Source organism: Lolium rigidum, chromosome 3 (genome assembly GCF_022539505.1).
Source record: "Lolium rigidum isolate FL_2022 chromosome 3, APGP_CSIRO_Lrig_0.1, whole genome shotgun sequence".
Taxonomy (NCBI): domain Eukaryota; kingdom Viridiplantae; phylum Streptophyta; class Magnoliopsida; order Poales; family Poaceae; genus Lolium; species Lolium rigidum.
In genome coordinates, this window is record NC_061510.1 from 290,014,731 (window position 1) to 290,031,364 (window position 16,634).

General features: G+C 43.7%; 1 protein-coding gene across 1 annotated transcript; it reads right to left on the bottom strand.

Annotated features, from left to right (window-relative positions):
• Nucleotides 1-10,644: 10,644 nt before the first annotated feature.
• LOC124703536 (probable magnesium transporter NIPA4) lies at nucleotides 10,645-15,984 on the bottom strand. Its single transcript, XM_047235751.1, has 9 exons — nucleotides 15,813-15,984; nucleotides 14,414-14,470; nucleotides 13,659-13,749; nucleotides 13,404-13,564; nucleotides 13,198-13,325; nucleotides 12,950-13,087; nucleotides 11,992-12,084; nucleotides 11,466-11,571; nucleotides 10,645-11,383 (listed from the first exon to the last, which is right to left on the bottom strand). Exons 1-9 carry the CDS (start codon nucleotides 15,967-15,969, stop codon nucleotides 11,193-11,195), a joined length of 1,122 nt encoding a protein of 373 aa, XP_047091707.1. The 5' UTR covers nucleotides 15,970-15,984; the 3' UTR covers nucleotides 10,645-11,192.
• Nucleotides 15,985-16,634: the final 650 nt, after the last annotated feature.

Genomic DNA, 16,634 nt, shown 5'->3' on the forward strand with positions numbered 1-16,634 from the left:
TCGTGTCTCCCTTTGGGGAATAGAACTTTCCCCTCGGGACATCACGTACGAAAAGAAAAGCAATAAAGTCGCAAATACTGCCGGACTTCATCGCATAGTGGATGGAGTTGCAAAATACAGGACCTCCGGATTTGTCGAGAACCCGGACTATGAACTTTGATGGGTCCAAGAGACTAGAAGGGGCTGGCGCAGAGTAGTACTCATATCACCCGAAGGCGACAAGTTGAAGTACATCCTTCGGATGACGTTCCCTAACGCATCTAACAATGAAGCAGAATACGAGGCTCTCATACACGGGATGAAGATGGCGAAAGCACTGCGTGAGCAACTCGATTAAAAATCTTTGGCGATTCACAGTTGGTGGCTCAGCAAGTTATGAACCAATGTGACGCAGTAAATGATAGCATGATGACATACAAGGAGGTGTACAATGAGCTCGAGAAGTTATTCGATGGATGCGAAGTAAATCATATTAGTAGATTGAGCAACGACGAAGCCGACGTTCTTGCAAACATCGGGTCGCAGTGCCTTGCAGTCCCACCAGGTGTATTTTGGGAAGAGATAAGAGAGAGATCCACTGAGTCGACAAAATCAAAAAAGAAGGAGAAGAAACCCTCGGGGGCTACCAAGGAGAAGCAAGAGGAAGAAGAAGAAGAGCAAGACCTGGTCATGGTAATACGGATACCGTGGATGCAGCCATACATATCATATATACTCAGGAAAGAAATACCCGACGATCCAGTCGAGGCAAGGCGAGTAATTCGACGCTCCAAAGCTTTCACAGTGGTTAAGGGAGAATTATATAAGAGAAGTATTTCAGGCGTCTTGCAAAGGTGCGTCACACCTGAAGAAGGAAGAATAATTCTGAAGGATGTACACGAAGGAATATGTGGCCACCACGCAAGTAGTCGAGCTATCGCAGCCAAGGTTTTTCGGGCAGGATTCTACTGGTTAACAGCAATTGAGGACGCTAAGGACATAGTACGAACTTGCGACGTGTGTCAAAGGTTTGCCGCAAAACCTCACTCTCCAGCAGCAGAGCTAGCACCAATACCTTTGTCGTGGCCCTTTGCACAATGGGGACTCGATATGGTGGGCAAGTTACACAAATCGTGGCCAGGAGGAAAGGAATACATGCTAGTAGCCGTCGACAAATTTACAAAGTGGATAGAAGCGAAGCCGATAAATTCACCGGACGGAGCATCTGCCAGTAAAATTCATAAAAGGCCTCGTCTTCAGATTTGGAGTGCCCCACAGCATCGTCACAGACAACGGCAGCAATTTCACATCCAATGAATTCAAAGACTATTGCAAAGAGGTGGGTATCAAGCTGAACTTTGCGTCAGTTGCACATCCTCAAACCAATGGGCAAGTCGAGAAAGCCAACGGCATCATCTGCAATGGCATCAAGAAGCGTCTGTTGGGACCTTTAGAAAAAGCTCGACATACCTGGCCTGAAGAACTACCAAGTGTGCTGTGGAGCATCCGAACAACACCAAATACGGCGACACAAGAAACCCCGTTTTTTCTAGTCCATGGCGCGGAAGCAGTACTTCCGATAGAAATAGAGCACGACTCCCCTAGAGTCACAGCATATGATGAAGAAGCGTCAAAGACAGCATTGGAAGACGATGTAGATGCACTCGACGAAGCCCGAGACGAAGTATTATCAAGGGTCACCAAATATCAACAGGACTTGAAAAATTATCACAGTCGACGTTTGCGGCCAAGATCTTTTCAAGTGGGGGACTTAGTTCTTCGGCTCACGCAAAAAAGTCATGAAAAACTCGAGTCACCATGGCTTGGTCCCTATATCGTCACAGAAGTAATTGGAGGAGGAGCATACAGAATAAAGGACAAGAAGACAGGGGTAGAGGAGCAAAACCCCTGGAACGTAGCGCAACTCAGGCGGTTCTACGCCTAGAGCTAAAATATAGTCCTTGTAAAAACTTCAATGTACTGAAACGCCCACGAGTTTTCAGACGCACTCTTTTCCTTTTTCGGGGCACCGAGTGGGGCCGGGAAAGGTTTTTAATGAGGCGGGCTCGTGGTGCTGCAATATAATAAAGATAGTGGAGATATACTTCTTATTTTTCGACACGCTCGGGGGCTCAAACGCCCAAGTCTCAAAATACATACAATATAGATTCACCGAAATATTTCGCCTTGGTACATTAATACCTCGCCAAATATAACAAAGTCGGAAGACAGCAATCATAAATATAGTGTACACATCAAAAAACGTAAGTGCCTTGGTTTAAAAACCTCGCCATGCAAATATAGAACTTCGGCATCAAAGATATTCAAAAATGGGCAATCTACCCAAGGGGCAATCTACCCAGCAGAAAAAATAGATTTCAAGGAAGGAAAAATAGTGCAATCTTCGCCTAGTTAGGCTCGGGGGCTTCAACAACATAGAGGACCTCAGCAATATACAATAAAATTCTTCGGAAACATAAAAAAGAGGAGGAACATTACAAAAGAGTGAGATACAAGATTTCCAATATAATACAAGTCAGTTAAATCCCAAGATAGTATCTACGGACAAGCCCCTGGTTGTCTTATGCTCAGCATAAGAACCCTTGGTAAAAAACTCAGAGTCCATCCGAAGAAGTTCATCTATCATCGATTCAGCTACAGGAGCTACCATTGCATCGATCGAGTCAATATCATTTTTTCGACGCGTTTTCTTGGCCAAGCAACCAGCAACAATCTTCGTCGGGTCCAACTTTGGATAACAAATGTTTATCATAATCATGGCAAATCTCGCTCCAGCGAGTAAGTTGAGCCCGCACAAAGTTATGGATGCGAGGAGCATCTCTGAATACCTCCAATAATTCGGGAAGAGTTTTTGGAACCTCGTTTCGGGGAAACAGATTCCTATAGACAAGGGTTAATGTCGACGTGCAAAAGCTGAGAAAATCGCGCACCTGGCAAGCACGATCTTGGAACCTAACAATTTGTTGGGTTCGTTCAGGAGTGGCCCAGAACAAACACCCATGATTAAGGGAGAGATTAACAAGAAGATTTGTCCTCTCATTCACTCTCTGGTCTTCGGCAGCAGAATCAAGAACTGAGCCTGCTAAAAGCGACAGGGCAAGAAATTGGAAGAAAGGCACAGCAAGATAAAGAAGAGGCATCGAAAGAAAGCAAAAACGTACCTAGCATATCTGTGCTAGCTTCCGACGATTAGCTCAAGCATACTATTTTCTCGGGTTGTGGCTCCCTTTGCTTCCAAGATGCAGAAGCATCCCTAGCAGCCACAACTTCTTCGGCTTGATGAAGAGCAAGTTTTTCTCCTTCAGAGGCTTTTCGAGATTGTTCCATCATGGCCAAAGTTTGTTTCTTCATAGATTGAAGTTGTTGTCGAAGTTCTTGCAAATCTTCCGACAAATGTCCGCTTGATGAACTCTCGAGGAGATTATGGTCGACTAGTATTTTCTTCGAGAAGGAAGATGCAGGTGAAGCAGCGACAGAACAAGGAGGGTTCGAGTAGTTATCAAATATTAACTGGAAAAAGAAAGGCCCAGGATCAATGAAAAGCACGAAGGGAAATTTCATTACTTGCTAGAAAATTTACATGGGTATTACAAAAGAAAGTTCTCCGGAGGACTAAGTGAGTAATTGTCGCCAAGGCTAAAATGGCGACAGGAGCAAAAGAAACAGAAAAAGAAACAAGGAGGCATGAAACTAGACCTCCGGCCTCGAGGAGCTAGGAGTCGAAGTTGGCTTGATCCCGAGATACGCCAAGATTTTCTTCGTGTTGGGCTTGGCCGCCTTAATCAGTGACTTCCATCTCGACTGTTCTATCTGATCGGTGTCGCCAACCTTCATCCAGTCGAGAGTCTGTTGGCTGTCAGCAACAAGAGCAACAGTATTTTCAACAGCCACCTTCATATTTTCATGGCGCATCTTCAGTCCAAGATCTTCCGATGAATTGAAAAGCTTGGCAAGGTCAAGGAAAGTCGAAGGTTCCTCTTTCTTCGGGAAGAAGTAGGGGAACAACGCCGACAAACCCGCATTGGCATTGGCCACGCCTTCACGAATTTCGCGCCCATGGAGCTCCAAAAGAGAAAGTGCGTCAAGGAGAGGGTCATTGACGGGATTCTCCAGATCAAAATCTTGGTCTGTTTGGGCTGCCACATAAGACAAGACATTAGTTGAAAAACAAAGATACAGGAAGTACAATAAAATAGAAGAAATTGAGGATATTACTCAGCGTACGTCGACTTTGCGACTTCAAACGCTTGATGATCCCTTGCTCACGTGCAGCTTGTGAAGATTTTTGCTCGTGTAAGGCAGATTCAGCATCTTTGAGCCTTTGCTGCAATTCCTCGACACTAGCGGCCTTTGCTTTGGCATCATCAGCTTCAGCTCTAGCTTCGCTAGCGGCAAGCTCAGCTTTCTTGTGAGCCGCCTCACTTTGCTCAAGTTTTCGAGCAAGTGTCTCGGCACGTTCGTTAGCCTCTGCCAGTTTTTCTGTTGAGATGTGGAAAAGAGAGAGAAGAAAGATCAAAAATAGCGACAAGCAGCAGGAGTAAAAAACCAAGGAAAAAACAGCAAGTATAAAAGTCGTTACCTTCGGCTCTGCTGGCATACTCGCGGTACCCAATAAATTGGGACCCGATGCGGATAAGATCCTTGATCATAGGCTGTCAAAGAAGAAGAAAAGAAGGGGAAAACTTCGGCATTACAAAAAGCAAGGGTCCACAAAAGCAAAATAGAAGAAATATAGACATCGACAAACCCGATACTCCATTGGAGGCTTGGGGTAGCTTTCTTCGCTGGGAAAGCGGATGGCGTCTTCCTTCTTCATCAGGCCGAGCCTCTTCAGCATATTGACATCTTGATTGGAGATTTTGGATCTCTCCCACTCAAGATCTTCAGCGGCCATCTTGGACTCCGGAGTGCTGTGGCGAGTCAAACGCGCACGCGGTGGCATCAACGGCAATGGGTAGAGCAATGTATGCGAGTGCGCGAAATCAGTGAGAGTTGGGCGCAGGGGAAGATTTGCGAAGAGGAACAGGTGAGCGGCGCAAGCGAGGGGATGAACGGAGGTTGAAGACAGGTTTATATAAGAATTGGGTGAAGCGGTGTGCCGTTGGATGAGGAAATCGTGTGGTGAGAATAGATCTTCTAGATACAAGGGCAAAAAAGTATTTTTACTCGGGATAGGCGTTACCGTACGTGCGCCGAAAAGCGGAGGACGTGTGTCCCCCACTTGCACGACGTGTCAACGTGGTGGAAAACGATGGACCCACAAAGCAGAAAAATCTCGACCATTGATAGAGTTGAAGAAAATTTGACAAGGGAAAATATGTCGACAAGAAAAATAAAAGAAGAATGGCGACAGGATACGTTATTTGAATATTTCGGGAGCCTTTGGACAGAAACAAGTTTTTGCCCAAATGCTCGGGGGCTACTTTGACAAAAAGTCAAATTTCGAGTATGACAATATAGAAAATGTTGAGCCTACAACCAAGCACAAGTTCTTGGCTGTAGCCTCGGGGGCTACTCCCATCGGGAGCGCTGTTCGCGCACCCGAGAGATAAAAAAAGAGAGAGAAGAAGAAGAAGAGAAAAGAGTTCATATTGAGAAGTAATGACAATATAGTGACAAGGTGGATTAAAATGTTGAGCCTACAACCAAGCACAAGTTCTTGGCTGTAGCCTCGGGGGCTACTCCCATCGGGAACGCTGTTCGCGTGCCCGATGAAATTAACAAAGGAAAAATAGAACAGCAAGAGAGTATATTTCGAGTTATAATTAACTCTACATATACTCCCATCGGGAGAGCAATATAAGTCATATTTGACTCGATAAAATGTGCCATTCCAACAGCCGGAAAAGCACTCGACAATATATTCTCGAACGCCAAAGTTGCGATCAATTTCTGAATGCCGCAAATTTGCGAAGGTAAGACCCCGGATCCATTCTGCTGGGCGTGGCATCGCCAAAGACTGCGCTCTGCTACTTTTATCCGTATCAACGGATACGAAGAAAAATCCTAACGGACGCGTTAGGTACTCGATAAATTTGACTCGGGACTCGACGAATGGTAAGACCTTAAGCGGCACCTCGTCGAAGTTTACACCGGTATCCCGAGATCATGTCCAGGGACGTGATTTTGAAGTAGGTTTTTGCGGATTGCCACTAGAGCAGTTAACTAGTACCTGATCCGTCAGATGAACTAGCCCCAACTACCAATATCCCTGTACAATATAGAATTTTATGAGAACAAGTATAAAAGTTAAAGCTTTCGAGTAAAAATAAACAGTGGAGATTTTCCCTGACTCTATGATTCAAGCAAAATCTCGGGGGCTACTGACATAGGCATCCCAAATGGGCCTGCCGAATATAGTACCCGGGGTTTATTGAAGGCCCACTACCCGAAGAATAAGAAGATTCGGAAGCCCAAAATGTATTTAAGGAAAAGATAGAGTTGTAATAGGAAGTGTTATTTGTAATCTGGCGGGATGAGTTAGAAACCGTCCCGGACTCTGTAACTTGTACAAAGCGAAACCCTCGGCTCCACCTCTTATATAAAGGGGGAGTCGAGGGACGAGGAGATCATCGAATCATTGTCTGCAAACCCTAGTTTTCATATTCGTCGAGTACTTTTCGGCTGAAACCTTCGAGATCTACTTGCCCTCTACTTCTAACTAAACCCTAGCCTACAATCCATAGGCATTGATAAGTTAATCCCTTGTCAGGTATTGCGCATCTAACAACATATGATGCAAAACAATGAAACAACATTGATCATCATTTCATATGCACCAATATTGATCATCAATTCATATGTTTCATCAATTCATATGCACCAACATTGATCATCAATTTATATGCATCATCAATTCACATGCAACAACATTGATCAACAATTCATATGCACATAAGATAGAGATCATACCCAATCGACCATCGTCTTGCCGCTCTCCTTCCGTGCCTTCATCTTCTCGTAGTAGCCGTGGAACTTGCTACACGCCGCCTTGATCAAGTTCCAACGGTGAGAGAGGGCGCCCTCGTTCCGGTTCATCTCCATGTTGGCGTAATCACCATAGTTCTTCTTCTCGTTGAAAAAATCGAGAATGCGCTTGTAGTACTTGCCCCCGGTTTGGTTTGCGCCGGTGATGGGGCAAAAACTCACTTGCTTCCACGCCTCGATGAGGCATTCATCCTCCAAGGACCTCCACCTTGGACCACGAGTGCCGGCGGACCGCCCGCGCGTCCTCCTCACGCTGGCGCCGGTCTCGGTGTCGATCAGCTCCTCCTGGACTTCCTCCTCACCTTCGTCCTTGTCGGCCTCTTCTTCGTAGTCGTCGACCGGGGGTTCGTAGGCATGGTCGCGTATGATGCCGTTCAGGATCTCCTCCCCGCCGGCAATCTACGCATAAAGTTGCAAACTTTTAGTCGTCGCCGGTGTCTACGATGCACACAACACATAGAAAGAAAGGAAACGAACCTCGTCCTGCCCCATGGACACGCCGGACGTGCTGCCGAACACCTGCTCGGTGCGCGTGCCGTCGTCGGGGAAGAGGTGGCGGGGAAGGCTGGTGTCATCTGTCACGTGGCCCTCGGTGCGGCGCAGATCAGGCGGATCGTTCAGGTCGGGGAAGCGGAAGGCGCCGCTGCCCTGAGCTGTTGATTCCGGCGAGAATGGGCCGTTGTTGTCGACGGTCATGTCGCTGCCGCCCAACTCGGGGGAGTAGCGGGCGCGGCCGTCCATTTGCGACAGCCGCATCTGCGAGATCGACGGCGCGTCCGCGGTGTACCCCGTGTAGTAACCCGGCGACGACGGGGAGCTCGAGATGCTGTTTAGGCCGCCGGCCAAGCTCAGGCACGCTTCCGCAGAGGCCACCGCTTTTGCTGCTTCGTGGGCGGCGATGCGGTGCCTCCTGCGGTCGGCCGTGATGAAGGCGCGGCGGTCCATCTCCGTCTCCCAGTCCTCCTGCGACATGGTCGCCGGCTTCTCCTTCGGCGCGACGGTGCGTGTCTTCGGCGGCGCCTTCATCGACGGCTTCGTTGCCTTCACCGGAGCCTTTCTCTTTGGTGCCATGGCGCGGCGGTGAGGGTTTTTCGGGTCGGAGGCTGGATGGGAGATGGAGCGGCTGGCGGGAGAAATGAGCGGCGGAGAGGACGGGGTTTTGGGGGAGAAGATGTACATTTTGTTGTTGTGTGGCTGACAGGTGGCTCCCACGCCCAAAATTTTCAGCCCCGCGAGACGCCGGCGCGCCCGATTCGCGCCCTTGGCGAAGGGACCGGCACGGGGTTGCCGGCGCTTCTATTGGGCTCCAAAAATCGCCGGCGCCGTTTGGGGCGCCGGTGCAAGCCATTTTGGCTCCCGGCCCCCAAATTGCTATCGGAGCCGCTATCGAGGGCGCCGGTGGAGATGATATTACATTATTTCTAAATGGAGGGAGTAGCAGCTAACAAAGACGGGTGGGAGCAAACCGTTGTTAATAAATCCAGGTTATTCTCGATGTGTGACTAGTATGGCCTAGGGGAGTGGTGTTTTGTCTCAGCACTAGCTATTCAAGTGCCAAAAGATTGTAATGTACTTAGCCTTTGACTAGGCGTGGATCCACATTAGTTTACAATGGTTCGAGTTGAATCCAAAACGCTACTGCAAAACCAAATGTTCGTCTCGTAATGCTAGTTTCTACAACTAATAAGGTTGCATAGCAGAATATCTACAACCTGCAACGTAAGTTAACCACAGAACCTTCCGATTATGGGCAATTGGCACTATGCCATTCAGCGTTTGGTGTAGCGAACTCGCCTACATAGATGAGCTACCGTCACCATGCACACAGAGATCGACCTGGATAGAGTTAAATTCGGGTGAGGCAATTACAGGGCACGTGAGAGCCGCAGGGCCGTGCTAGCGTTCCAGGCACACCAACCACTTGTAAGGCAATGCTCTTCCTCGAGATAATTATTTGCCATCGCTTTGGCTGAGGGCAGCTTGATAAAGCAAGCTCGGCTTTTCACAGACAGCCTATCGATCTGTTTGGACACAGAAATGTTATGTACATCGTTCAACCGCAGCCAGAACAATCTAACCAGCATCCAGGATGAACTGGTAATGCCAACAGCTATACTTATCTGGTCTCAGATGACAATCAGATTTTTTTTGAAATGGAGGGCGTACCCCCAACCTTTCCATTGAAAATATGCATACAACCTTTTTATTGATAGATGACAATCAGATGGTGGGACACTAATGGTGCTTCAAATGGCTATTTGCAATGTAACCAAAAAATGGATCAATAGATTTATTAATTCATCCATAGTCTACTTACTTGAGCACATAAAGATGGCAAATGAACTACTCTGAAAAAAACCAACACTCTTCCAGCAAACATTACAGCAAGCATCCTGAGAGAACCAATTTACATGATAAACTTGAAAGCCATGAACACATGCTTTCTGCAATGGTAACCCTCTTACAGTACAAACTTCTGAGATACTTTTTTAATGAAAATTGCTATCAAGTTCCATTCGTTGCTAATTCATTATGTTTTCTGAAAGAATTGTTTCAAAAGAAAAGAAAAAAAGATAATGTGTTTCATTCATGGCTATCAAGTTTCAGATTCATTATGTTTTCTGAAAGAATCCTTACATAATGTGTTATTTAATTATGTAGTTCGTTGTTGAACCTTTTCTATGTTATAGTATGTAAATGCAAAGATCGTCTGACAGATTTAATCAGGTATATATATTCTTTCAATTTTCTATTCTTTGCAAACTGCCTTGCTAATTTTATTATGATGGGCAGACATAAGTGTTGCCCCTGGCGCTCTGCATAGCCACAGCCTAGTTTAGGTAGTATTCCTATAGATAACAACAATACAAGATGGAGCCACATTGGGTAATCCTCATTCCTCAAGATTAGAGAAAAGTACGAGTAAGTAGGATTCCTATTCATAAGGGAATTGCAACTGCAATCAGCATCCTAGTTTAGGTAGTATTCCTATAGATAATATGGAGTCCATCAGCTCCCACAAATCATGCTGTGACAAATTTTATGTTTGGTTTTTCTTTCTACATGAGCAGTATGGTATACCCCCAGTTCATCGGGAAATTAAATCTAATCTAAAAAAATATGGAAACTAAGAGATAATGACATACATAGAACGCTAGATGGAACTGACTTCGGTTTATTAGAAGTTTCATGATACAAAATATTGTTGTCAATACAGCGCTTCTTTTAGTTGTATTTGCTAAATTTTAGAGAAGGCATTGTTAATGGTCTGACCTTGACAGAATAAAGTTTGTGAACATGTACACAAACTAACAAGAAGTAATCTTGGAAAGATAAAAAAAATGTGATGTTGCAAAGAGAAAAAAAAAAACTTGTTAAACCAGTTCACGGAAGAATATATTCCTTACCTTCTTTACATGGCAAAAATAGTCAACAGATGTTTGGGATGGAACTATATGTTCTTGCACCAGCCATTTCTATTTATTTTGGTAATCATCTTGGATCATAATGCACAACTTCCTGTAAACTTGCAAAGTATGGCAAACAGATGAACTAAACCAAAATTACGAAACTCATGCAAAGCTAGCTGCTTTATTAATTATCTGCCCACTGTATTGCATTTTTTAATGCATGAGAAGGAATTGGCATAATGACTCATTCTCAACAAATATTTACGATAAAGCATGAGAATTAGGTTCATCAATTGTCTACCAAAAAGTATGAATCGATACTTACACAGAAAACAATTGGTCCCTAACTAGACAGCAATTTATGAGATAGATACAGGTAAAATAATAAAAATGAAGCTTTGATTTTCCTATGTAGCATGTTCCTAAAAAAATCAGATAAGCTCAAATTGCAGTGTAGCTGCATGACTGTCTAAAAGTGAAAAAAAAATGGTATACTAAATGATGCCACCTGTATGTAAGTACACTTCATCTGGTTTTCCAGAACTGGTATTCCATAAGTATCATTTAATTGCCCTGGCAGTTGACATCATCCCTCATTTGCCCTTATAATAGATGAAACCATCATCCAAGGAGGGGCAAGGATAATATCTATAACTTCCATAACCTCATTCTATCCAACGCCAAAGATTAGGTAAAACCTCCAAGTCCGGTTCCTCGCCAACCAATCCTGTCTGAAATTGTGGGCAGCAAATTCTGCCATGAGGTTCCTAGCACATGTGGGCAAAGGAACATTCATCAGGCCATATTCAAGTCTTTGTATCTAAGAGGAAGATCTTCCATTAGGTAGCGATTGTCAGCCTTGGGAAGTGATAATGGTAAGGTCTCATCATCCGCAACATCTTGATATTTTAGTGGAAGAATCTCTATGGCAAACGCATTCTGGCTAGCATGCTTTGGGCGCCGTGTGGACAAAGTTGGCCCAGTACCTATTTAGAACAAAATTTCATTAGATATAATGGGATTGTGTTTCTCATAAAGATACGTAAAATGGCTAAATTCATGACATACTGTCATTCATGTCCTTCGTCTTGTGAAGGAGAAATGTCCCTGAAAGGATGGTCACAAAACCACACATCTCTGTGACAATTTGTGTTGGATTCTGCCGATCCCAATCCTGCATGTCAAATAGCTAAAAAACTGAGGAGATAAATCTGACATTATGTAGGTATCTTCAAAAAAAAGTAACATCATCAATGAAAAAAAGGTACATTGATCAAGATAAAAATCAAGTCATCATGCTAAATTGTAATAAATATTAGGCACAACTGAATACTACAGTGGTCCAAATTACAAAAAAAAAATCATGTGGCTTGCATTCAGGAAAGCTATAATCCTAAACCAAAAGTATAATGGAACTATATGCCCACATGTCCTTGTCATGGTGAGAGCTATTCCAGACAATATATAAGCAGAACAAAGGCATAAAAATAGAATCACAGTGCAATCCGGCAGCAAGATTTATAACATTTTGCGTAAAGAAGTTCAGTTGATAGTGAGGATGCATGTTTGCCATGAACACAATGCGAAAGGATACCTTGAACATTATCACACTCGCTATAATTGTTAGGGAAGTAAACATCACATAATATATTGGTGAAACAACTGCTGTATTAAACGTGTCCAGTGCCTGCAATTTATAGATGAAAACAAATTAACACACATAACCTTGTCGTAGCAAATTCAACAGAAAGAACCCCGATCTGCGTGTGCGAACTGAAAACATATAGTAATATAAAAAAACAGCATGATTATAAGGACAAATAATATTCTAATTATAAGGAAAAATAATATTATAATTATTATTACTAACTAAAAGTCCAGTTTCGTCTCATATACTAAAACTTATTCCATATTTAAGGGTCGCAGTCAATAGGTAACTGCCTTTACTTTGTAAGGACGGAATGCTACTACATTTAGCATATATATACTTTGAGGCCATATGCATCACTTTGATGTAGAGGCTGGGGTATGCCCCCATTTCGGAAAAAAAATAGTATATACTCCATAATATTGTAATGTAGATCAACAAAATGAGAAATAGATACAACCGAAGCAAAATACTACAAGAAAACATATCGATTCAATTAAGCATATATCCTAACAAGAAAGCCTTCCATATGCCAAGGAAATCGTAAGGTGGTGACCCACAGCAATGATGATGTGGTGATATTAATGTGGTATCCCTTGGCACCAAATGTGCATGTGATATGTTTTTTGAGAAAGGCCAGAGATATGCATCAATAGTCTTGGGTGATGTACTTTTGTTCCTTCGAAATTTCCTATCCAGGTTGATTCACTAATACTCAACTCTATGTCATAAGTAATAGTACAGAAACTGATGTGCATGTGATATGTTTTTTGAGAAAGGCCAGAGGCATGCATCAATAGTCTTGGGTGATGTACTTTTGTTCCTTCGAAATTTCCTATCCAGGTTGATTCACTAATGCTCAACTCTATGTCATAAGTAATAGTACAGAAACTGAAACTTGTACCTTGTTTAGGTAGTTTATCTGTGTGCTTACGCAGGTGGCAACAATTAGAGCAAAAGCCCATGTTTGAGGATAGTATAACTGGTTCACTCCAGAGAATGTCAGCTTCAGTGCAATTCCGAGAGCCTTTACACTCATAACCTGTTAAATTCTTACTATCAGATGGAGAATGGGATTCAGTGGGAAAAAATCCAGAGAAACATCAAGATGTATTCTAGAGCCAAGAGTTGTCGGTTCAGAAGAAGCCATACGGTGAGAGATCCTAGAAGAGAGCAGACTCCAATGTACACCATGATGTTTGTTTGTCCATGTTGAGGGACAACAAAATATATAAGCACCAAGGCTGCCAGAACTACAATAGCCGCATATGAAAGAAAAGCTGGGAACAAGGAAAACAATAATGAGCCCTCTAGTTCATGAAAAATAAATAAAGTTAATGATGACAATTAGTAAATACCTGGCTCAGTTGCAAGATCCCAAACTTCCCTCACAGAATCAATATCACGCTCTTGTGGAGCATGGAGGGCAATTGTGATTGATCCAACTACACAAAGAGCACACCCAAGTATACCAAAGGTGTGCAGTTTCTCCTGTAGAATGGAATGAGCAAGTGCAGCACTGCAGACATTTAGAATGGACTGTGATTTCAGTTTAATAAGCAACAAGCTCAAACACATTTTTAAGAGTTTTCTACGAATTATCATGACTGTACCTGATGATTATACTAAGTGCTCCAAGAGGAGTGACAAGAATAGCGGGAGCAAATGCATAAGCAGCAAAATTAGCGATTTCACCAACAATCACTGCCCAGAAGAGAACATGTAAGCGAACATTAGTCAAGTTTCTTTTCTCACAGAGTATTAGTAACATATTTAAATGAAAAAATGAGATAGCAACTTTGCTAGTATCAAAAGAGCGGTAGGCAAACTTCTAATACTCTGAAGTCGAACTCTTTTCAGCTTCCACTCAATAAAATTCAACACATATTTAGTTGACAAAAAATCTTGAAGAAAGAACTTAATCTATATTCCCTAAGAACAGCAGACAGCATTAGATGATATGAATACTGAAGTATCACATTCAGATGACATGAATTGATTTGCTCTCTGGAGCCACTTTTCATGACATCTAGTCAAACCTTGTCAAAAAAAATTTGTTTTTACACTATACTCACTTCTGCTCAGTTACAAATTGTAAGTTTCTCCTATTATAAATTATCAATATCAATCTCAGGCACTTAACAAAATCATCTTAGTGTATGTAGCTTCTCTGAAGAAAACAAACATCACAACATACGTGAGGTCACAAGGTGAGAGCCATCAAGAATATCATCATGGTCAGCAGGGCGTCTAACAAGAACAATGATAGTGGGAAAATGCAGGCTCATATATATGTGATAAAGCAAAGAAAGAAACATATTAAAAAGTAAAGGGACATAAAGTACAAAAAGAATGGACAGAGACTCACTAGAAATCATGCCTATCCACCAAAGTGGCTCCACTAAGTAAGAATACCCTCCATAACCTGTTTCATGTAAATTAAAATAATCTTAATTAGATTCTGCACTAAAATTTGTAGAAAGTATAATTATATATGAATGACATAGGTTCTCATGCTTCAAGGTAACTAAACTGAAATAAGAAGAAGACTTTGTTGTAAGGAACAAACAAATCCAATCATGTACCTAATAGTAACATGGGAAACTGATCACTTTGATTTAAGTTCAACCTGAGCACCGGACAGACTAAACAGCCACACTGATAAAAAAAAAACAAGAGATATACAAACACAGGCTGCTCCGAGATTTACCGGTTCCTATTCATTCTCGAAAAGTTTCAGTCATGGTGTCCTGAAAAGAATCTGCCAGTAAACTACTTCAATCGAACCAAATGATCTGAACTAACTAAGATCTATCCATGATTAGCGAAGCCATATGCAAGTAACAACGCCAAATTTTGACTTGACTCTGTCCAAAACAGCCGAACATCATTGAAATCCAAAGAAATCAAACCGTACAAAAATACAAATATACATCTACAAGTAACCATCACAGTTATTCCATCAGATAGCTTTGATTTACAGGTTTGTGGAAGACATCAAGAAAATATGTAGTCAAACATCCCAGACCAAGAAACCACTATCGCAGACTCACTGAGCTCAATTCCAACAAGAGGAGCTCGCAACATGAAACAAATGTCGTCACGAAAAGGAAAGCAAAACAAATATCATTCGAGTCAACTAAAAAAACAAAGATTTGGACAGCATTTCCAACTAATTTCCCGCACCAGAAGCTTTCCACACAACTAAACCAAATCATTGCGACCCTTTTCACAACGCGGAAAGAGGAGAGAATCAGGCCATCCAACTGCGACAGAATGAAGCGTGTCTTCGTGCTGGACTCAGCTGGACTTCCCACGGCGTCAAATCTACCGCGAAAAACGCGTCTCCCTGTCCGAAATTTAACCCTTTTGTCTAGCGTCAACTCGACTCTTGTGTTCTGACCAACCAGAGCAAGAAAAGTTTCCAGGAAGTTGCAATAGCAAGCAAGCACAGTAGTTCCGAGGAGTTCATTTGATTCAGCTGGTCTGGGTTGCCAATCTACCGGAGAAGAAGAAAGAACATACCGCGCTACTAGTATTTCTTTTTTACCACAAGCAGATCCCTGCCACCAACCAAACAGAGAACAGCAACCAAAAGCAAACCCCGCCCGATTCCGCTACCCACCGCTCCAAATCAGCGCCCCAGTCGACCCCCCTCGCCGACCAACCAACCCACCCACCCGCCAACGGCGAGATCCAGACGCCACTGGAAGCAAAGCAAGGCACAGCCGCGCGCGGGGCCTCGGCCACCGACACTGGCAACTCACCCGCGCGGACGCCGGAGTCAGCGGCCCTCCTGAGTCCCATCTTCTTGACGATGAAGCTGGCGCCGATGAAGGCGCTGGACGACACCGCGAGGGCCAGGCCCTTGGCGTTGTCCGACGACATGCCCCCGAACCCGGCCGAGGAAGCGGGCGCCGCCATCTCAATGGCGCCTCCGAACCCACCAGTGGCAGTGCGCCTCCGCCGCCGGCTCCGTCGTGTGCGCCTACGCCGCCGACATGAGGAGCGGTGGAGGAGGAAGGGGAGTAATCGGAAGCGGGAGGGAAAAGGCCAAGGCGGAGGAACATGTGGGAATTTTAACAGGATGGGAGTCTATGCATCCGGGCCCTTGAGGAATCTTCTATTAGTGTGTTCTCTTTTGGTTAAGAGTCCTAGTCAAATGATTTAGTGAGAGCTATTGCCTATTCTAAGTGTCGAAGCCGATTTTTTTTTAGAGCAACCACATATTCCATTAATCGAAAAACAACTTATCTGGAGCAACACACATGGAAATTAAAAGACAAATCGAGATAAAATAATTATTTAGAATTTGTAGGTAAGCGCTTAAAAGATCGAGAAGTACAAAACGATTCCTAGAGTTTTCTGCAACCACCTTAGCCGGCGCCCGCCCAACTCCAGCACCGCCGAGACGGACGCCAGAAGAGATGTCGAGCCTCTACCATTGCAAGATCTAAAAAAAGCACCATCATCAACGAGGCTTTGTGAGTCAATGAACAGGCATGCTACAAACAGCGAGACACGTGATGCAATTGTACGTCGACCAGGGGATGTCCCTCAAGTCAAATTATTATTTTTAAAAGGTGTCA

Coding starts and splice junctions, on each gene's coding strand:
- LOC124703536 (XM_047235751.1), bottom strand. CDS start 15,969: ATGGCGGCGCCCGCTTCCTCGGCCGGGTTCGGGGGCATGTCGTCGGAC. Junction 13,088..13,197: donor CTCTTCTAGGATCTCTCACC/GTATGGCTTCTT, acceptor AGAATTTAACAG/GTTATGAGTGTAAAGGCTCT. Junction 12,085..12,949: donor AGATAAACTACCTAAACAAG/GTACAAGTTTCA, acceptor TATAAATTGCAG/GCACTGGACACGTTTAATAC.